The 24,042-nt window shown below is 37.7% G+C and overlaps 1 protein-coding gene across 1 annotated transcript in view; it reads right to left on the reverse strand.

Moving 5' to 3' along the window:
• LOC135479575 (protein disulfide-isomerase A5-like) overlaps positions 1-24,042 on the reverse strand; it is a 32,660-nt gene that overhangs the window by 2,287 nt on the left and 6,331 nt on the right. The window contains exons 3-24 of the mRNA XM_064759465.1: positions 22,467-22,554; positions 21,957-22,022; positions 21,512-21,557; positions 21,161-21,253; positions 20,030-20,090; positions 19,207-19,274; positions 17,484-17,575; positions 16,798-16,866; positions 16,289-16,425; positions 14,737-14,804; positions 11,520-11,598; positions 11,256-11,268; positions 10,926-10,991; positions 9,955-10,094; positions 7,458-7,528; positions 5,549-5,677; positions 4,845-5,046; positions 4,146-4,213; positions 3,739-3,820; positions 3,432-3,444; positions 2,416-2,484; positions 1,589-1,728 (exon numbers count right to left, since the gene is read on the reverse strand). Of these exons, the coding sequence (XP_064615535.1) occupies positions 1,589-1,728; positions 2,416-2,484; positions 3,432-3,444; positions 3,739-3,820; positions 4,146-4,213; positions 4,845-5,046; positions 5,549-5,677; positions 7,458-7,528; positions 9,955-10,094; positions 10,926-10,991; positions 11,256-11,268; positions 11,520-11,598; positions 14,737-14,804; positions 16,289-16,425; positions 16,798-16,866; positions 17,484-17,575; positions 19,207-19,274; positions 20,030-20,090; positions 21,161-21,253; positions 21,512-21,557; positions 21,957-22,022; positions 22,467-22,554 (1,860 nt within the window). The remainder of the gene's footprint in view (positions 1-1,588; positions 1,729-2,415; positions 2,485-3,431; positions 3,445-3,738; positions 3,821-4,145; positions 4,214-4,844; positions 5,047-5,548; positions 5,678-7,457; positions 7,529-9,954; positions 10,095-10,925; positions 10,992-11,255; positions 11,269-11,519; positions 11,599-14,736; positions 14,805-16,288; positions 16,426-16,797; positions 16,867-17,483; positions 17,576-19,206; positions 19,275-20,029; positions 20,091-21,160; positions 21,254-21,511; positions 21,558-21,956; positions 22,023-22,466; positions 22,555-24,042) is intronic.

The following is a 24,042-nucleotide window of genomic DNA, read 5'->3' on the forward strand; positions in this document are numbered from 1 at the left end:
GAGGTGATAGGTAAGCCATAGGTAATACACAGACAGTGGACCAGAGGTGATACACAGATAGTGGGCCACAGGTAATATACAGATAGTGGTCCAGAGGTGATACACAGATAGTGGGCCACAGGTAATATACAGATAGTGGTCCAGAGGTGATACACAGTGGGCCACAGGTAATATACAGATAGTGGTCCACAGGTAATATACAGATAGTGGTCCAGAGGTGATACACAGATAGTGGACCAGAGGTGATACACAGTGGTCCAGAGGTGATACACAGATAGTGGAACAGAGGTGATACACAGATAGTGGAACAGAAGAGGATACACAAATAGTGAGCCAGAGGTGATAAAGAGATAGTGGAGGTGTTACACATGTCAGGCCAGAGTTGATACACTGATAGTGACACAAAGGTGATACACAGAAGATGGGCAAGATGATACACAGATTGTGGGCCAGAGGTGATACACAGAGTGAGTAAGTGCTTGGGGTTTAAGGTCGTACTCAACAATTTTTCAGTCATATAATGACGAAGGAATCGTTATGGTGTATGTAATGTGCCTCCTTTTCACAGGATGGATTTCCACCACTCTTTTTATCTAGTGCTGCTTCACTGAGACGACTTACGGAAGGCATGTAAGCCGCCCCCGCCTGAGCCATCATACTGATACGGGTCAACCAGTCGTTGCACTATCCCCTTCATGCTGATCCTCAAGCGAGGAAGTTACAGCTTCTTCTTTTAAAGTCTTAGGTGTGACTCGACCCCGGATTGATGATAAATAGACAGTGGACAAGAAGTGATACACAGATAGTGGACCAGAGGTAATACACAGATAGTAGATCACAGGCGATACACAGATAGTGGGCCAGAGGTGATACATAGATAGCGGGCCAGAGGTGCTACACAGATAGCGGAATAGAGGTGTAACACATATAGCGGAACAGAGTTGAAACACAGCGGACATAGCTGTATTAAAACATGACCAAAACAGACTAGTAGACTTGCACACAGCTGCATATGGTTGTATAAAATATGACCTAAAACATCTGTACACTTAAATGGTACATACAGCATCCCCAAAATGCTTGTACACATGATACATGGGGCATAAACATCCCCAAAATACTTGTACACTTACATGGCACAAAAACGCATCCCCAAAATACTTGTACACTTTATACATGGTGCATAAACATCATTTCAATACTCGTACACTTTATATGTGGTGCAGATAACATCCCTAAAATACTTGTACACTTTATACATGGTGCATAAACATCATTTCAATACTCGTACACTTTATATGTGGTGCAGAAAACATCCCTAAAATACTTGTACACTTTATACATGGTGCATAAACATCCCTTCAATACTCGTACACTTTATATGTGGTGCAGATAACATCCCTAAAATACTTGCACCCTTTATATGTGGTGCATACATGTAGCACATTCCCAAATACTTGTACACTTACATGGTGCATCAACATCCTTTAAATACTTGTACGTATTTACTTGGTGCATAAACATCCCCAAAATACTTGTACATTTACATAGTGCTTAAAAAAATCCCCCAAAATACTTGTACACTTACATGGTGCATAAAACATGATCAAAACAGACTTGTGGTCTTTGATAAATTGAGCAAAATTATCCTTGGTCAGGAAACTGACATCACTTTTCTCCTCACTCCATTCTGGCTCAGGGGGTGGGGGTGGAGGTGGAGCCTTAGGGCTGGAAATAAATCGACGAATCAAATGTTACACTGTGGAAAATCTAGTGTCAAGTCCAAAAAGTTAAAGATCAAAGTATCACACAGTTAACTCAAACTTTTTCCAACAAAGATAAAACTGAATCTAACTTTCGAAAAATACTTTGACATTAGGTTTAAGAAGTATTTTCTGAGTGTCCCATCTTAAGCGCTATAATTCTACAAGTATACGTAAATGTACCACCTTTGTATGTACATGTACTTCTACATTTAGATTCTCTCTCATCTCCTCTTTTTTAATTTCATCCAAAAAGTTTGAGTCATTGTGTGATGTACTTCTACCAGCAATATCGAAATGGATACTGGTAGTAAAATATATAAGTGAAAAATACAATGAAGTGAAGATAACACCTTTTTCTGCCTAATTTGTCCAACACACAATCCAATATGCATAACCATGTTTTAATAAAGTTCATTTCAAAGTGCATAAATTAATTTAAGTACAGACTTGTGTCATTTGTTACATGGGTGTAAACATTAATTTTGTAGGTAAAGTCTGCAGATATAGGACAAAAGGATCTATATATGGTACATGTAATCATGATTAACATTGTTCCACATCAATGAAGTGGTTTTAAACAACTGTTGCTGAAAGACTCCAGCACCTGTGATAAGCTTGTATCAATTCTTCAGAATTTGATAAGAATCACCTTTTCATAAATGAAATCAGATCGGTGTCTTTTCTCCCTCCAGTGTAATCAAATGCAAAAGCTCCATCCCTGTCAGAATGAAAACAAAATTGGATATTGAGAAATACCAGGATCTTTCCCACTCAAAAATGCCAAGACTAATACTGATGACTTTTATTAGTGGCCATTACCTTTATACAAAAACACAACATAATAAATAGCCTACTGATTACATGTATAAGTACATGTATGGTTTTAACATACATGGGCTAATGAAAACATCTACATGAGATCTGACCAAATTTAAACACCACAATCAACGATATTTCACTTGTTCGATTTATTTATTTATTTATATGATTGGTGTTTAACACCGTACTCAAGAATATTTGACTTCTATGATGGTGGCCAGCATTATGGTGGGAGAAAAGCAGGAAGAGCCCAGGGAAAACCACAACCATCCACAGGTTGCTGGCAGACAATCCCACGCATCGCCAGGGAGGAAGCCAGCATGAGCTGTACTTGAACTCACAGTGACCGAATTGGTGGGAGGCTCCTGGGTTAATGCGCCGCGTTGACATGTTAACTCCCTCAGTCACTCAGCCCTTTTCATTTACTTCACTTCCTTAACTTATTGTTGTTTTAAACGTTACCAAAGAATGATTCAGTTACATGTAGTTGGTTAAAGTTAACATCAGAGAAAACTGGAGTTACAAAACTTCACAGACAGAAACCTGGAAACTTTACACTTCCATCACGGAACAAACCTAACTGCCCAAACATACATATTGCAATCTGCGTGGGCCCACAATGCAGATGTTTCAGAAGCTCCTTTCCAGCTATCAACTGCTCCTGACTTCTTGATATACTCTTTAGAACATGTATATGTGTCCCTATACCTCGACAACAGCCATGTTAAACAGGGTTAGAAACAAGATATACGCTTTGTTGTTGTTGTTGTACTGTACTCTGGGAGAACTCTCAGTTAAGAGATATTTTATTGTACAATAACTTAGACAGAATATTTACATACTTACTTGAAATATTTTACTGTTAACCACAACATCATGAAAAAAAGAAACAAAAATCACTGTTAAACAATTTAGGTCGACAACAGCCTGGAATATTCTCAAAAGTTTTTTTTTTAACTTGCACTGTTTAGCTTCAAATTTAAATACCGAATGAAATTAAAATAAAATTTTAAAAGACCTTTTTCAATGAGACATTTGCGATTTGATCAGAACTGATAAAAAATGAAAAATAATGTAGATGTTTTCAATTGTCAAACCACTGCAGTTTTTCACCAATCTGCTCACTTTAAATATGGAAAACCCTTTCTCTTACTTGTTGGGTAACTCCTAATACTGTACTTAGCAGCCAGTGCATCGTCCAGTGTGGCATCAACAGCAGCTAGAGAACCAGAAACCTGTAAGCACCACACAGAATACAGGTCAGCACAGCTATCTACTGTCAGCCTACTATGGCAGTTCCTGTGAGTTTCTAACATCATTCATGGTCATACTGGCCTTCACACGTTCCCAAAGTCATACATCACCATATATTCTACAGGGACAGACTCCACAAAGGGAGTTTGATTTATGTCAGAGTTTAAAGCTTGAATATGATACACGATTTACAGCACAGACTTAGTTCATGTGTAATATTTTCATTCCACTAGTTCATCATGAATCTCACTGGTGGACATGACCATGGCACCATGGCAACTCGACTTCAGACACATAAGAACTCACCCCTTCTGACTTCAGACTTGTAGCAGCTCTCCCATAATCTGGCTTCATAGCCTTACAATGTCCACACCCTGGTTAACAGAGCAAAGTTCACAACATCAAACACACGTACTATACATGTACACAGGTGGGATTGATTTTAAATAACATTTAAAATCAGTACTGAGACAATCATTAACACCAAATCATGTGACCTCACTGGTCAAGGGACTGACATGTGACCTCATTGGTCACTGGTCTGACATGTGACCTCATTGGACAAGGGATTGACATGTGATCTCAATGGTCAAGGGACTGGTTTGACACTGGTCTGGTAACCTGGGCCATTTTCAGCAGAGTGCCCCTTAAAGACCAACAAAATGGCCTCAATTAACAAACCTACAAAATGGCCTCAACTGATACACCTGGTGGCCTGAATTAGGTGAGCAGTTACAGATATGCATATAGGTGGGTTTTTTTCTGGGATTCATCAGTTAAAGTTAAAACTGCAGTTTACGGTAGAATGCTGCCAGAATCTGTGGTTTTTCGTCATGTCTTGAGAAAGATTATAATCTAGATGAGAAACTCCTGTCTTGTACACATAAATTTGAACAGATAATGATTGGGTTTTAACAGAACATTGTCAGCACTTCAGTCATATTCTGGCAACCTACATGCAAAGATGTGACAAATGGGGAATACTACAGTGTAAAGTAGACTCACAAGGCGCATAGAACATGATCAGCACAGACTTATGCTCTTTGATGAAGGAGTCAAAGTTTTTGCCCGTAAGGATATTGACATTTTCTGACCCATCAATATCTGTCCAGTCCTCCCCTGGGGTACGTGAGGGTGGGGCGGGGGTTGAAGACGGTAGGGTTCCTGTGCTAAGTGGGTCCTTCATGAAGTTCACAAAGTCATTCTCCTGCGAACACAAATCAAATACCAGCTCATACTGCATGTGATAATGTTTTAACGTAGAGTTATTCTCTGAATTCCATTGTCACTGATATCTACAGCGGTCAATTTTTTTGTCTGTCTACTATCCTGAATATGAACTGGATCTGATTGTATCATGGAGATCAGGTCAGAAGGTGGGCATCTAATCTGTAAATATATATCATGAAACAATCCTAACTATCCAAGACAATTATAACCAAAGGGAGACAACTCCCAAGAGTTAAATGGTAAAGCCAACCAATTATTAATCCTAACATTTTAACCGTAACAGCAACATGTTTTATCCTTAGCAGATTACATCTATGACACAAACTGGCACTGTCAACCATGTCTAGCTGTAGAGGGTCAGCTTGCTACGGAAACCAGCAGTCTTGTGCTCCAGTAAACTATCAGTGTGTCAGATCTTTCAACGATAGGAGCACAGAAAAACAACAATCTAGTTACATCACTGCAAATATGAACCTTACCTCTCTCCCGCCCATATAATTTTTGGGATTTTTGCCGTAGTTGAAATATTTGAATGTTGGGTAACCTGTAACCTCATGTTGGGTACAGACAGTAACTTGGGTTGTACAGTCCAGTGCTGCAAAGGCTACCTAGTGGGAAAAAAAAACAGGCTTACAACACTGTGTGCATGTCATACTATATTTTAAAATATGATACACAAAAATTCGCCTTAAGGAACTGAATGGTGTTTTTGGTATGCCAAGTAAAGTATGCCCAACACTTAACTTCCCCCAGAGGTAACGGATTCAAGACATTGACCACAGATTGTGGACACATCAATCACAGTCAAGTCGTACTGGAACTGCCACCTGTCCACGACTTGTCCATTTATGCGGATACGTACCTCGCACCTAAAATCTCAATCCTTTGATGAACTGGTTTTTGGCATGCAAGATTTTTCAAGTAAATCTGCCATTTGCCCACCTTCACACTTGCGAGCGCATCAACAACATGAAATGACTATGTTTTGGAGGATGCTGCCGAGATGCTGCCACACAAATAAATTTAAAAAAAAAAAGGCATTGGCATTGTTCGTGATTTATTGACCCAAAATCGTAATGGAATTGCAGGGTTTTTATCTTGTCACTGTACAACCATACAGCCTTAATTTTTTAATGTGAACTCTTTTCTTGGGACAAGTAGTTGCTTGTGCATCTACAGAGGAGTGGGAAAAGATGGCTAAATGCTGCTCATCCTTCATTCATGTGACTTGACAAGAAAGAGTATAAAAACTTGAAATGTTGTACGATTAGGAAACTTATTCAAGATAAATGCCGAGAGACCACATGGGAAATTTTGGCAGGATTTCTTCATCCGGGTCAGCCCTGCTCTCCTGTATTTCTAGTTTTAAATGTGTTAACACGAGCTTCAGTGAGTAATAAAAGATATGATTGGCTAAAACAGTTAGACTGGCTAACTGATTTTGTTTTCAAAAGATATGATTGGCTAAAACAGTTGTACTGGCTAACTGATTTTGTTTTCAAAAGATATGATTGGCTAAAACAGTTAGACTGGCTAACTGATGTTGTTTTCAAAAGATATGATTGGCTAAAACTGGTTAGACTGGCTAACTGATTTTGTTTTCAAAAGATATGATTGGCTAAAACAGTTAGACTGGCTAACTGATGTTGTTTTCAAAAGATATGATTGGTTAAAACAGGTTAGACTGGCTAACTGATTTTGTTTTCAAAAGATATGATTGGCTAAAACAGTTAGACTAGCTAACTGATGTTGTTTTCAAAAGATATGATTGGCTAAAACAGGTTAGACTGGCTAACTGATTTTGTTTTGAACAACTGCACTGAACAGAAAGATTTGACTCGACATGTGTTCACTTATTGTTGTAAAGTTTTCAATACATGTTTTGAAAAAATTATTCACTCTATGTTGTTCCCTCCATTATCTTGGCTACAAAATATTGACCGGCAGTCACTGAACACACGCTTGACTAATCTGCGCAACTAAACATTTTAGGACATTGCATAAAATCCGCGGATTGGTCACATAAAATCCACGCTTAGTTCATGGACTTGATTGCGGACCAGGCATGGATTTACTGCAGCTGAACCACAGATTTGAGGCAAGTTTATAGGTCGCTGTATGGTAGGCGTACGGTGTATGCTACATTTCTTGATGTAATTATCTAATGACTATATAGCTCCCTTTGGTAAAATAAACAAAAATGAAAATCAGACTGGAAAATATGTTATTTATATATGTATTTATGTTAATATGTATTTATGTGGAACATGAACTGGTACAACATGTAACTGTTGATGATGGTCTGAGTAATATACGCCACAACATTACACTGAGAGAGGCTGGTACATATTCAGTGTATGCCCTTACAGTACCCCACAGGACTCTTACTTTTGGATCGTCTTTATGTGTGGAGGCAGCTGCCATGAATTCAGGCTTGGCTTTTTTACAATGGCCACACCCTACAACAGGAAAGAGAATTATAACACATTTCTTTCTAAGAAATAGTCTACAATCAGACTTCTTTCTCAGCAACTTCATGCAGGACTTCTCAATCCCAGACCAAAACTTCTCACTCAGTGACTAAGTATTCTGACTCAAAGACTAAGACTTCTCACTTACATGTAGTTACCGAAACTTTTCACTCAATGTTCATGACTTCTCACACATCTACTAAACGTTTCACACACAGAGGCTATAACATTTGAATGGGCGATAAAAGACATTTCACTCAATGTTCATGACTTCTCACACATGTACTAAATGTTCCATACACGCAGAGGCTATATCATTTGAATGGGCGATAAAAGACATTTCACTCAATGTTCATGACTTCTCACACATCTACTAAACGTTTCACACGCAGAGGCTATAACATTTGAATGGGCGATAAAAGACATTTCACTCAATGTTCATGACTTCTCACACATCTACTAAACGTTTCACACACAGAGGCTATAACATTTGAACGGGCGATAAAAGACATTTCACTCAATGTTCATGACTTCTCACACATCTACTAAACGTTCCACACACACAGAGGCTATAACATTTGAATGGGCGATAAAAGACATTTCACTCAATGTTCATGACTTCTCACACATCTACTAAACGTTTCACACACAGAGGCTATAACATTTGAACGGGCGATAAAAGACATTTCACTCAATGTTCATGACTTCTCACACATCTACTAAACGTTCCACACACACAGAGGCTATAACATTTGAATGGGCGATAAAAGACATTTCACTCAATGTTCATGACTTCTCACACATCTACTAAACGTTCCACACACAGAGGCTATAACATTTGAATAGGCGATAGAAGACATTTCACTCAATGTTCATGACTTCTCACACATCTACTAAACGTTCCACACACGCAGAGGCTATAACATTTGAATGGGCGATAAAAGACATTTCACTCAATGTTCATGACTTCTCACACATCTACTAAACGTTTCACACACAGAGGCTATAACATTTGAACGGGCGATAAAAGACATTTCACTCAATGTTCATGACTTCTCACACATCTACTAAACGTTTCACACACAGAGGCTCCACACACACAGAGGCTATAACATTTGAATGGGCGATAAAAGACATTTCACTCAATGTTCATGACTTCTCACACATCTACTAAATGTTCCAAACACAGAGGCTATAACATTTGAATAGGAAATGAAAGACATTTCACTCAATAATCCTGACTTCTCACACATCTACTAAATGTTCCACACACGCAGAGGCTATAACATTTGAATGGGCGATAAAAGACATTTCACTCAATGTTCATGACTTCTCACACATCTACTAAACGTTCCACACACGCAGAGGCTATAACATTTGAATGGGCGATAAAAGACATTTCACTCAATGTTCATGACTTCTCACACATCTACTAAACGTTCTACACACACAGAGGCTATAACATTTGAATGGGCGATAAAAGACATTTCACTCAATGTTCATGACTTCTCACACATCTACTAAACGTTCCACACACACAGAGGCTATAACATTTGAATGGGCGATAAAAGACATTTCACTCAATGTTCATGACTTCTCACACATCTACTAAATGTTCCACACACGCAGAGGCTATAACATTTGAATGGGCGATAAAAGACATTTCACTCAATGTTCATGACTTCTCACACATCTACTAAACGTTTCACACACAGAGGCTATAACATTTGAATAGGCAATGAAAGACATTTCACTCAATGTTCATGACTTCTCACACATCTACTAAACGTTCCACACACAGAGGCTGTAACATTTGAACGGGCGATAAAAGACTTTTCATTCAGCTCCACGTACTAGGACTTTTCCGTTAGCGACCAAGACTTCATGCTTAACACTATACTTGGGAATTTTTCATGACACGACAACAACGAGTATTCACAGTCACGCTGGTAAACTTTGGACCTGTGGCAAGTCAATGGCGAACTTCCCAACATGTGGAGTGCAGATTAGAGTTTTAGACTGGTGGAAGACAAGTTGTCTTCAACAAAGGTACGACTGAACAAATGGCCCTATGATCACTGAAAAATCTTTACAATCAGCGACCATGTCTTTACAATCAGCGACAATGTCTTTACAATCAGCGACAATGTCTTTACAATCAGCAACCACTTCGTTACAATCAGGGACCACCTCTTTACATTCAGCGACCACATCTTTACAATCAGCAACCATGTCTTTACAATCGGCAACCATGTCTTTACAATCAGGGACCACGTCTTCAAAATCAGGGACCACGTCTTCAAAATCAGGGACCACGTCTCTACAATCAGCGATCATGTCTTAATACCACACCAGTCTTAATACTAAGACAAAATGAACACACATAAATTGCCTGATGTCATGAGGCTACTTACATGGTGCATAAAACATAACTAAAGAATGTTTCTTTTTCTTGAGGAATGGTTTGAAGGTCTCTTCCGTAAGGTGATGCACATCACTTTCTGTCTCCTCCCACTTGGGCTCTGGGGGAGGTGGGGGCGGCGGTTCCTTAGGACTGGCAACAATAATTCCTCAGTTAACGTCATGATAACATGTATATACCTTCATTGATACAAGTACATGTAACCAATGAAGACTACACAAGATAATATAATCCCCCTTACTAGAAGGGGGTCAGTTATTCTGAGTACAGACACTTGTCTTAACACTTAACAAAGAATACTTTGGCATCATTGAAGTAGCACATTTCCATTCATTTATTCTCAATTATTACTTTTTTCTATACTCTAGCATATTTTACTTTTGTATTTGCCATATCAAGCAGATGAATGCTTGGAATAAGAAGTAACTACATTTGGTATGGCATTTGGCAACTTTTTGCAGGTCAAGGCAAAGAAAACAACACTATTAAATAAGCTGTATTTTACTGTGGACCAGCATTAGTCAATTATACTTCTATGTAGTCATAATGTTAAACAGACTCACTAATATACTTCTATGTAGCCATAATGTTAAACAGACTCAGTAATATACTTCTATGTAGCCATAATGTTAAACAGACTCAGTAATATACTTCTATGTAGCCATAATGTTAAACAGACTCACTGATATACTTCTATGTAGCCATAATGTTAAACAGACTCAGTAATATACTTCTATGTAGCCATAATGTTAAACAGGCTCACTAATATACTTCTATGTAGCCATAATGTTAAACAGACTCAGTAATATACTTCTATGTAGCCATAATGTTAAACAGACTCAGTAATATACTTCTATGTAGCCATAATGTTAAACAGACTCAGTAATATACTTCTATATAGCCATAATGTTAAACAGACTCACTGATATACTTCTATGTAGCCATAATGTTAAACAGACTCACTCTTTCATGAACTCCACAAGCTTATCTGCTGTTCTCTCGTTAAAATCATACAGAAACTCCCCATCTCTACAAAAAAGGAAAAATGACTATCATGCAGGAAGGTTTAACACAATATTGAGTAAGTGAGTGATTGCTTAGGGTTTATCGTCATACTTAACAATTTTTCAGTCACATTACGACGAAGAAGTCCTTTTTCTAGTGCTGCTTCACTGAGACGCCTTACCGACGGCAAGTAAGCCGCATCTGTACATACATTATATACATGTGTATATAATAGAAATTATTATACCCTCAACATCATAAATTCACAGAAAGAAAATTTCTACTTACTTAAAATATTTCACTGTAACCAGGAAGAATATGAAAGAAATGAAAAGCAAAAAATTAGTGTCAATGAACAAGTCTTTTTCAATTTTTCAGTCCTCAACTATTACAACTTTATATCTTGTGGACAGGTGTACATGTATACATGCAAATGTAAAAAGATTTCACACCAAAATTTTAAACTTGCAAGGCTGCATATTACACATTCTGAAGTATAAGTGAACATAATTTGGCAATAAATACAATATTAGATAAAACACAAATGATCACCTGTTGGGAAGCCCTTTACTTCAAACTTCTCTCCAGCTTTATGCTTTGTGGAATCCAAAGCTGCCAGTGTTGCATCTATCTGAACACACATTTCATGAAATATTTAGTTATTTGATGGGTGTGTGTTTAGCATGTCAGTAAAAACATATTTAACTTATATTAAAGAAGTTGGTCAGATTCATATGTGCTGAAACCAAAGAGAACCAAACTGCTCCTCATCATGTGTCTCAGATTAACAAAACCAACGAACATAAGCTGGACTTGAACCAGATACCTCATTGGTCAGAGGATAATTGGTTGAAGTGACAGCACTGGCCAGCAAGGTCTTCATGTTATCATGTAAACATCATAATGTTAAATCTTAACTACTCTGAGATCATAATAAACTCACATGTCATTACATTAAAATCTGCATATAACTTGACCTCTATCTGAGCATGTTATACACTGTAATTCTTCAACCTTTTCACATGTTTGCAAGATGTTTATTCAAACATATTCTAAAGGCATTTTTCTGTGTTGACCCATAAAATTATACTTTTTGGGAAGCCCTGAAACTGGCCAACTCAACATATGTAGTTTTGTCTCCAAAGTCTAGCTAAATATATTTTGTTTCCAAACAGTGTTCCAGTGGTGTAAATATACTGCCTACTGAAGGCTTCTGAGCACATAAATCATCATATGGTTTAAGTACTGTTCAATGGGTTTTACATAGATACATTCTCCTATGGTGTAAGTTCTGTTCAATGGGTTTTCTGTGTCGATACACTCTCCTGCAGTGTAAGTTCTATTCAATGGGTTTTTATTTTGATATATTCTCTTGTAGTGTAAATTCTGCTCAATGGGTTTTTTGCGTAGATACATTCTCCTATGGTGTAAGTTCTGTTCAATGTGTTTTCTGTGTCGATACACTCTCCTGCAGTGTAAGTTCTATTCAATGGGCTTTTGTGTTGATATTTTCTCTTGTAGTGTAAATTCTGCTCAATGGGTTTTTTGCGTAGATACATTCTCCTATGGTTTAAGTTCTGTTCAATGTGTTTTCTGTGTCGATACACTCTCCTGCAGTGTAAGTTCTATTCAATGGGCTTTTGTGTTGATATTTTCTCTTGTAGTGTAAATTCTGCTCAATGGGTTTTTTGCGTAGATACATTCTCCTATGATGTAAGTTCTGTTCAATGGGTTTTCTGTGTCGATACATTCTCCTGTAGTGTAAGTTCTATTCAATGGGCTTTTGTGTTGATTTTTTCTCTTGTAGTGTAAGTTCTGCTCAATGGGTTTTCTGTGTCGATACACTCTCCTGCAGTGTAAGTTCTATTCAATGGGTTTTTGTTTTGATATATTCTCTTGTAGTGTAAATTCTGCTCAATGGGTTTTTTGCGTAGATACATTCTCCTATGGTGTAAGTTCTGTTCAATTGGTTTTCTGTGTCGATACACTCTCCTGCAGTGTAAGTTCTATTCAATGGGCTTTTGTGTTGATATTTTCTCTTGTAGTGTAAGTTCTGCTCAATGGGTTTTTTGCGTAGATACATTCTCCTATGATGTAAGTTCTGTTCAATGGGTTTTCTGTGTCGATACACTCTCCTGTAGTGTAAGTTCTATTCAATGGGTTTTTGTGTTGATATTTTCTCTTGTAGTGTAAGTTCTGCTCAATGGGTTTTTTGCGTAGATACATTCTCCTATGATGTAAGTTCTGTTCAATGGGTTTTCTGTGTCGATACACTCTCCTGTAGTGTAAGTTCTATTCAATGGGTTTTTGTGTTGATATTTTCTCTTGTAGTGTAAGTTCTGCTCAATGGGTTTTTTGCGTAGATACATTCTCCTACGATGTAAGTTCTGTTCAATGGGTTTTCTGTGTCGATACATTCTCCTGTAGTGTAAGTTCTATTCAATGGGTTTTTGTGTTGATATTTTCTCTTGTAGTGTAAGTTCTGCTCAATGGGTTTTTTTGCGTAGATACATTCTCCTATGATGTAAGTTCTGTTCAATGGGTTTTCTGTGTCGATACACTCTCCTGTAGTGTAAGTTCTATTCAATGGGTTTTTGTGTTGATATTTTCTCTTGTAGTGTAAGTTCTGCTCAATGGGTTTTTTGCGTAGATACATTCTCCCATGATGTAAGTTCTGTTCAATGGGTTTTCTGTGTCGATACACTCTCCTGCAGTGTAAGTTCTATTCAATGGGTTTTTGTGTTGATATATTCCCTTGTAGTGTAAATTCTGCTCAATCGTTTTTTTTTGGGTAGATACATTCTCCTATGGTGTAAGTTCTGTTCAATGGGTTTTCTGTGTAGATACACTCTCCTGTAGTGTAAGTTCTGTTCAATGTGTTTTTTGTGTAGATACATTCTTCTGTGGTGTATGTTCCGTTCAATGTGTTTTTTTGGGTAGATACATTCTCTTGTGGTGTAAATTCCATTCAAGAAAGGCTTTTGTGTACGTGCACTGCCATGTGGTGTAAAAATATACCCTGTAGTAAAGCCCTGTATCTACATATGTATACAACAAGGATGTACAAAAAAAAACACTGGCTTCTTCGTACACAAATTCTCTCCTGGTCTGAACACCCAGTTCAATGCAAGATTTTGTGTACACTGTGCCAACAATTCCATCCAACAAAGGCTTCTATGTACATTCTCCTGTGGTGTAAAAACGTTCAATATTGGCTAATGTGCACATCAGTTTTCCTGTGCAGTATGTCTGGCATGGGTTTGGTACATACATTTTCCTTTCATGCAACTATTGCTCAGCCAAAGTTTTCCAGTAGTCTGTCTCCGTGGCGTGTACATGGATTGAGGATATTGCAGTGAAGGTTGAATATCATAAATATTTTTCTTCTGAATGGTGGAAATGATGATCCTTTTAAACTCCCACTTGAAACAGATTTATGGCATTCAACCTTCACTGTGTAATATTCTATTTATTATTTATATTTTGATAATATCTTGATACAAGCAAATGTTTTCAGCTGTAGGCTTTCTAAGGCGTCTTGTATGAGGTGTCTTGTTACGTTATGCACGAATGTCAAAGTTGACTTGAGCTGTATTATGATGTCAACCCGGTCAGAATGGAAAGTCATGAAACCAATGACATCATGGCGTCTGGGTGTGACATACCAGAATGTAATAACAAAACTGGTATCTAACCGAGTGGAATATAACTTTGATCCGTGATGGAAATCCTGACATTTCACCTTCATATAAATAATAAAATCATTTACCCCGTCCTCCTTCAGCTGGGCAGCAGCTTGAACATACTCTGGTTTCATCTTCTTACAATGGCCACACCCTGGGGATGAGAAGTCAGTCAGATAAGCATGATGGCAGAGACTGAATGGTGCAACAACCATGTACATGTACTATAAAGCTAGCTTATCGGCACAGAAAGAATAAAATAAAACCAAGTAAGTTGAACACTTCCCTATCCACTTGATGAAAATGAATCATTCGGGGAAGTTTGTCACAAAACATGCGATAACTTCATATATATTTATTTCCTGTTATACAAACACCATACAAGAAACTTTAAGAGCCAAAAAGAAATCCCACTACATTGACGATGTACATGATAACCCACATGAAACAAAGTCGGCGAGCCATCCATTGTCAAAGACGACTAAAACCATCCAATCCATTATCAGAAGTATGGAGAAATCACCGACATCTAACTTGAACATAAAACATCTTCCACACTCCTCACCCAAACTATTACTGCGGGTTTCTTAAAGGCAAAGAAAACACTAAAATAAAGTATTTATCAGATGAAAGATCTTTTAAACACTTTCCAGGAAAATAGTTTGATTTGTTTCTTTTAGAATTTTTCTGACTGGCTAAAATGCATTTAAAACATAGGCCCTTTATGGTGGTCTGTAGGTATCAGTGACGTCACAGCAATATTTTTGGCTGGAAATAGTTTGTTTCATGGTTCATTTGTTGATTGCATTCATAATTCTAAACGAAGATGCATTATGAATGATGAAATATAGCAATCAAAAAGTTGAAGTGGCATCATTGTTCCCAATAAAGGCCACAGTAGAATCAAAAATTTTGAATGTACTTACTTGGTCCAAAAATATTCTAAAAAAACAAATCAAATTATTTTCATGCACAATATTGAATGGTCTTTCATCTGACATGTTCTTCATGCTAGTGGGTTCTTTGCCATTAAAGGGATTTAAATCAGAGACGCACGAGAGTAACTAAGAGTTACTTCTGAGCATGCCCATCATTATTCAGTATCTGTACCATGGCAACAGATCATTGCAGTGGTGCATCCTCAGGAGACAAGTACATGGTAGAGGCCTGCTAATGGTATGGTAGAGGTGTGTTAATGGTATGTTAAAGGTGTGCTAATGGTATGGTAGAGGCCTGCTAATGGTATGTTAAAGGTGTGCTAATGGTATGGTAGAGGCCTGCTAATGGTATGTTAAAGGTGTGCTAATGGTATGTTAAAGGTGTGCTAATGGTATGGTAGAGGCCTGCTAATGGTATGGTAGAGGCCTGCTAATGGTATGTTAGAGGTGTGCTGGTCACTTGTCACTGACAACATTTAGGGGATACATTTCATGCAATGTGAATTGTTGCTCGACATAAATTTTCTTCCAAATTATAAGACAAAAGTCCATCTGATCACATACTAATCTCTCTCTAATCTTTGCCTTTACCTTCCATGGATTTCTCGCCACAATCAGCTAACCTCATTAGTAGTGAATATATCTTGAAGAATCTTGCACCATTGTGTGAATGACAGATACAGTTGAAATGAGAACTCACATGGTGCATAAAACATGACGAGGACAGAGGAATGAGACTTGAGGTAGTCATCAAAGTCATCGTCTGTCAGGTGAACCACATCACTCTCCTCATCTGACCACTGCTCTTCCTTTTTGGGCTCTGCGGGTTGGCTCGGGCTATCAATGGGGTAGAGTTGTACATTAGCATTAACAATGCTGCATTAGTTATACAAAGCTATTCTTGATTAAATCTGGTTAATGGCTAGACTTTGGTACTGAAAGTCGAAACATTTGTCCTAAGATAACATAAATGAGGTCATTAAAATTTTACTTTCTACAGCCCAATAATAAGCTCAAAATTCTATAGTGTAACTATTGTGAGATCCACTGCTTTTACATGGTCTTGTTCAGGGGAAGCTTCAGAACAGTTTCATAATGTCACTCTCTTTCAGAACTCACTTTGTTTTGATCCAATTCAATACCTGGACAGAGATAACTGAAAATATTTTCCTGTGAATCAGGTTGTCAAAAGTATGATTAACAACTTACTCTTTAAGCCACTTTATGATTCCATCTTTATTATTTTCCCCTCCATACTTCATCTTCATTTGTCCTTTTCTGCAAAAAATAATTATCATATGATGAATATACATTCTTTACAAAAATGATTATCTTATTATAATGAGTTTACATGTCTACAACAAGTCTGCTGATCAGTAACTGGAGACACTCTGCCAAGACAGACCTCTGGGCTCACTTTGTATGTACGCTTGGGGTTTTACATCCAACCCAGTCACATTATTTATTTATTTATCTGACTGGTGTACGTTGTACTAAAGAATATTTCACTTATACGACAGCAGCCAGCATTACGGTGGAAGAAACCATAGGCCACAAAAGAGGTTACAAGACTTTGTAAATTGCATATACACATTGCCTAACGGCAGAAACAAGTTTTGAGAAATAGGGCTTAGAAATTTTGTTAACGTGGCAACAGACCAACATAATGCCAGGACAACATGAAGACCTACTTCAGCACATGTATCTTGCAATGTACAATGTGGGACCATTACGGCAAGATGGTGCTCTGTACCATACTCGTATGCAAAGCATCATGGCAAGCAGACAGGAATATAACACATCTCAAGGGAAAATGTGGTGTTTTGTTCGGATCTTAGCAAAGGATTAATACACAGTGAGAATGCTCGAGAAACAAGTCTTTTCTGTATACTTACTCAAAATAATAGATAGTAGGGAAGCCTGTAATGTTGTAGTCCATCCTTAACTGGAACTGATGTGGCTTGTCCACATCTACCCCAACTAAAACCTGCCAAGGGAAGATGGTATCATATCAGTGCTATATATGGTCATCAACTCAAAGCTGCCAAGGGAAGATGGTATCATATCACCTGAACATATCTGACACTGATGCTTCTCCACATCTCTACCAACTAAAACCTATATCATATCATATCACTCACAGCTGGAAGCCCCTTAGTTAAAAATACATCAAGTCTTACATGTAGTTTGAATGAGACCACAATTTTAGAAGCTGGAAAGACACTGGTATTTGGGATTACATGAATTAGGCCGAGTTTCATCAAAGCAGGATTTATACTTAACTTCTAAATGAACTCTAAACCATGTGAGTTAATTAAAATTTACTTAGTTTAAAAGCACTACTAAACTTGACAATTTATACAACTTGCCACGTGAACTTCGATGTTAAGGTATGCTTTGAAGTCCAAGTGAGCTTTGGTGTTAAGGTACGCTTTGAAGTCCAAGTAAACTTCCAGGTTAAGTTAGGCTTTGAAGTCCAAGTGAACTTCCATGTTAAGGAAGGCCTTGAAGTTCAAGTGAACTTCCGTGTTAAGGTAGGCTTTGAAGTTCAAGTGAACTTCTGGGTTAAGGTAGGCTTTGAGTGAGTGAGTGAGTGCTTGGGGTTTAACGCCGTACTCAACAATTTTTCAGTCATATGACGACGAAGGAATCATTAGGGTACATGTACGTGTAATGTGCCTCCTTGTTGCAGGACAGATTTCCACTGCTCTTTTATTTAGTGCTGCTTCACTGAGACGACTTACCGAAGGCAAGTAAGCCGCCCCGCCCGAGCCATTATACTGATACGGGTCAACCAGTCGTTGCACTATCCCCTTCATGCTGAACGCCAAGTGAGGAAGTTACAACTTCCTCTTTTAAAGTCTTAGGTGTGACTTGATCAAGGATTGATCCTTGAACTACCGGTCCCGAAGCAGACGCTCTACCAACTATACTATCCAGGCCGGTAGGTAGACTTTGAAGTCCAAGTGAACTTCTGTGTTAAGGTAGGTTTTGAAGTTCAAGTGAACTTCTGTGTTAAGGTATGCTTTGAAGTTCAAGTGAACTTCTGTGTTAAGGTATGCTTTCAAATCCAAGTGAACTTCTGTGTTAAGGTATGCTTTCAAATCCAAGTGAACTTGGGTGTTCAGGTATACTTTGAAGTTCAAGTGAACTTCTGTGTTAAGGTACGCTTTGAAGTTCAAGTGAACTTCTGTGTTAAGGTATGCTTTCAAATCCAAGTGAACTTGGGTGTTAAGGTATGCTTTCAAATCCAGGTGAACTTCTGTGTTAAGGTATGCTTTCAAATCCAAGTGAACTTCTGTGTTAAGGTATGCTTTCAAATCCAAGTGAACTTGGGTGTTCAGGTATACTTTGAAGTTCAAGTGAACTTCTGTGTTAAGGTACGCTTTGAAGTTCAAGTGAACTTCTGTGTTGAGGTATGCTTTCAAAACCAAGTGAACTTGGGTGTTCAGGTATACTTTCAAATCCAGGTGAACTTGGGTGTTCAGGTATACTTTCAAATCCAGGTGAACTTGGGTGTTCAGGTATACTTTCAAATCCAGGTGAACTTGGGTGTTCAGGTATACTTTGAAGATCAAATGAATATTCATGACAGCTGAGACAGGTATGCATACTCACAGCTTGACCTTTAACCTCTGTGGCTGCTGCAGAAAAATCTGGTTTTAACCGTTTACAGAAGCCGCACCCTGTCAAAATGAAAATAGCTGATGTCATGATTTGTTACAGGTATGAGGATTCATATCAGATGTGTAAAGGTCTTCAACAACCACAGCAAATCACATAAAACACGCTCTACTTCCATCCATCCCTCTGAGGAATCTCCAGCAGGGGTTAAACAGGGTAATTAAACATGTGAGCTTAATGGTAGCTCTGAAATCTTTTCTCTGAACTTTCTCAGTATGTGCTGCTGCTCAAATAGTACCAGTAAACCAACTAGGACCATGTCTTTTCCTTTCTTTTCATTTACACATTTCTTTTCTTTTTCCTGACCTGGTCCATGTTAGTTAACCCTTTGTATGAGGGAGTGTGTTACTTAAGCAGAACAGCCAGTTCTGTCTAAGATCCCAATCAGGCTTACAGATGTATGTCTATCTCACACACTGGTAATAACAGGCCAGCTGGACAAACCAATATAATGTACAAAATATCAACACACTACTAATTTAATCATATAATAGTTGAACACGACATAAATGTAATTTCATATTTTGCCATGAAAGGAGCTGATCATCTCTTTGTGCCCCCACTGTTGCCTCTGTTCTACATGTATATATATGGAGACCATTCACATCTCAAATACATATTGAGCTATCAAAAGAGAAAAAGAGCAGTTTTCTGTAAAACACTTTTTTCTTTTGCATGGCCATTTGTTGACAGATGGTAAATTATTTTTTTGCCTAAATTTGTTGCTCTACTCATAGATCTTTACATGTTTACTTACAAGGTGCATAAAACATCACTAAAAGTGGTGATTTTTCTTTCTTCAGTAACTTGTAAAATGCCTACAAAACAAATATAAATTGAGTTACAATCAAAGAATTTTATATACTGCATAGATCAAAATATATTGATGAATCACAAGTCTCTTACATCATCAACGTAACCTTGGAGTTTCAAGTTTCTACATTTCATCATCTTCAGGTTCACAAAAGATACTTTGTGCTGTGGATACAACAAAAGACATTCTGTAGAAACGGACTGACCAATAGATGAAGAAGATATTTATTTGATTGCTGTTCTTAGCTGCACTCAGGAATATTTCACTTATACAACAGCGGACAGCATTATGGTGGGGGAAAACTTGTTGGCTTCTAGGGGAAACCCACAACCATCCAAGGCTAAGACATAAGTAACACTGTGTGAATTACATACCTGGTGGCTGCTTACTTGAATCATTTACTGTATGGCAGTCTATATGAGCTACATATCTGATGGTTGCTTACTTGAAGCATTTACCATATGGCAGTCTATATGAACTACATATCTGATGGTTGCTTACTTGAATCATGTACTGTATGGCAGTCTATATGAACTACATATCTGATGGTTGCTTACTTGAATCATTTACCATATGGCAGTCTATATGAACTACATACCTGAGGGCTGTCCATTTGAACCACGTACCTGAGGGGTGTCTATATGAACCACACATCTGAGGGCTGTCAATATGATCCACGTACCTGAGGGCTGTCCATATGAACCACCTACCTGAGGGCTGTCTATATAAACCACGTGCCTGAGGGCTGTCTATATAAACCACGTGCCTGAGGGCTGTCTATATAAACCACATACCTGAGGGCTGTCCATTTGAACCACGTACCTGAGGTCTGTCTATATGAACCACGTATCTGAGGGCTGTCAATATAAACCACGTACCTGAGGGCTATCTATATAAACCACCTACCTGAGGGCTGTCTATATAAACCACGTGCCTGAGGGCTCTCTATATGAACCACGTGCCTGAGGGCTGTCTATATGAACCACGTACCTGAGGGCTGTCCATTTGAACCACGTACCTGAGGTCTGTCTATATGAACCACGTATCTGAGGGCTGTCTATATAAACCACGTACCTGAGGGCTGTCTATATGAACCACATCTTGAGCTGTTGGATCCTCTTCCCATGGTAAATCCCCTGTAGGGTCCAGCAAGAAGTTCACCATAGACTGAGGGTCGGAAAAAAAATCAGGGAAAAGATCCACATGCACAAGTACATATTGACATGTAAATTTATGTTCTTTGCACTGTACATGTACATCAGGCATTCAAGTTTGCATAAATACTTTAAAAAATTACAAACAGATGAAAAAAACATTGTATATATCATACAATAAATAAACCAATAATATCATTTCTCAACCACTATAAATATCCCACAATCTGATATAATATTTTATGAAATGTACCAAGAGTAATTGACTTACCTTAACAGTAATTTTTCTGTCATAATCTTTATTATATTCTCCGTCTCTATAACAACAAAGCAGTACCAGAAATACTCTCTGAATTTAAACCTGGAATGTCCACCAAGACTTCAAATGTCTCTGGTTTCAAATCTAAAATCATTCACAGATGGGTAAACTGCAAGGTAATCATTTTCAACATCTTTAATACCCACTGTACAACTTGGAAATGACCAACTTATTTGACGATTTACTTTTTTCTTTTATGGATTTTCTTGTCTTAAAGTTAAGATACAAGTAGGTGTAATTTTTCTTTTTTCCCCCCATCTTGCTTTTTGCCCTTTGAGATCCACTGGGAAGATCTGATTACTGAACAAAAATATTAACTGTTTCTTGGCTTGAAATATAGTAATTTTTATTCTTTACACGGATAAGTTATTCATGATATGTACAGATGTAAACTTACTTGAAATGTCTGAAGTCTACACTTGAAGGAGCCACTTTGTATTTTTTACAAAGCTTCTTTGCCTCTCTGAAAGCAAATTAATTAATTTATTTATTTGACTGGTGTTTTACGCCATACTCAAGAATATTTCACTTATGTGATGGTGGCCAGCATTATGGTGGGAGGAAACCTGGCAGAGCCAGGGGGAAACCCACAACCATCCACAAGCTGCTGGCTGACCTTCCTATATATGGCTGGAGAGGAAGCCAGCATAAAATGGATTTGAACTCACAGCAACCGGTTGGAGGCCTTGGTCATTTGGCTGTGGAAAGCAAATTAAATAATGTACATAGATATGAAGTTGACAAAGCAACATGACAACAATTTCCACATCAAAATCTTGAATGTCAATAAGGTAAAGTTATCAAATGTGCATGAGTGACTGGGACAATTCATATCACCTCCTTTTCTCAACTAATATCAAAACAAAGCACTCAACGGCCAACAGTTCACTTAAAATGGAACACTCACCCACAGTCCACCAGTAACAATGTCGCTTTCCCCTTCATTTCTTCTGCTACCTGCTTGAGGATAGCCAAATACTGGGACACAGACTTTTCTGTGAAAGGAAGCACATGTATAAAGGTGCCCATTAACCTTCATACAACAGCTTAACACTAAAATGTAGAGAGTGACTGTTAATACAGCCATATAACACTAAAATGTAGAGTGACTGTTAATACAAGAGTATGACACTAAAATGTAGAGAGTGACTGTTAATACAAGAGTATGACACTAAAATGTAGAGGGTGACTGTTAATACAAGAGTATGACACTAAAATGTAAAGAGTGACTGTTAATATAAGAGTATGACACTAAAATGTAGAGAGTGACTGTTAATACAAGAGTATGACACTAAAATGTAGAGAGTGACTGTTAATACAAGAGTATGACACTAAAATGTAGAGAGTGACTGTTGATATAAGAGTATGACACTAAAATGTAGAGAGTGACTGTTAATACAAGAGTATGACATTAAAATGTAGAGAGTGACTGTTAATATAAGAGTATGACACTAAAATGTAGAGAGTGACTGTTAACACAAGAGTATGACACTAAAATGTAGAGAGTGACTGTTAATACAAGAGTATGACACTGAAATGTAGAGAGTGACTGTTAATACAACTGTATAACACACAAAAGGTACAGTGACTGTTAATACAACCGTATATCACTAAAATGTAGAGAGTGACTGTTAATACAACAGCATAACACTAAATGTAGAGAGTGACTGTTAATACAACCATATATCACTAAAATGTAGAGAGTGACTGTTAATACAACAGCATAACACTAAATGTAGAGAGTGACTGTTAATACAATGGTATAACACTAAATCTATTTATATATTTGACTGGTGTTTTACGCCGTGCTCAAGAATATTTCCTTATACAACAGTGACACTAAAATGTAGAGAGTGACTGTTAATACAAGAGTATGACACTAAAATGTAGAGAGTGACTGTTAATACAAGAGTATGACACTAAAATGTAGAGAGTGACTGTTGATATAAGAGTATGACACTAAAATGTAGAGAGTGACTGTTAATACAAGAGTATGACATTAAAATGTAGAGAGTGACTGTTAATATAAGAGTATGACACTAAAATGTAGAGAGTGACTGTTAACACAAGAGTATGACACTAAAATGTAGAGAGTGACTGTTAATACAAGAGTATGACACTGAAATGTAGAGAGTGACTGTTAATACAACTGTATAACACACAAAAGGTACAGTGACTGTTAATACAACCGTATATCACTAAAATGTAGAGAGTGACTGTTAATACAACAGCATAACACTAAATGTAGAGAGTGACTGTTAATACAACCATATATCACTAAAATGTAGAGAGTGACTGTTAATACAACAGCATAACACTAAATGTAGAGAGTGACTGTTAATACAATGGTATAACACTAAATCTATTTATATATTTGACTGGTGTTTTACGCCGTGCTCAAGAATATTTCCTTATACAACAGAGGTCAGCATTATGGTGGGTGGAAACTGGGCAGAGCCCGGGAAGAAACCCACAACCATCCG

Source organism: Liolophura sinensis, chromosome 1, assembly GCF_032854445.1.
Source record: "Liolophura sinensis isolate JHLJ2023 chromosome 1, CUHK_Ljap_v2, whole genome shotgun sequence".
Lineage (NCBI taxonomy): Eukaryota > Metazoa > Mollusca > Polyplacophora > Chitonida > Chitonidae > Liolophura > Liolophura sinensis.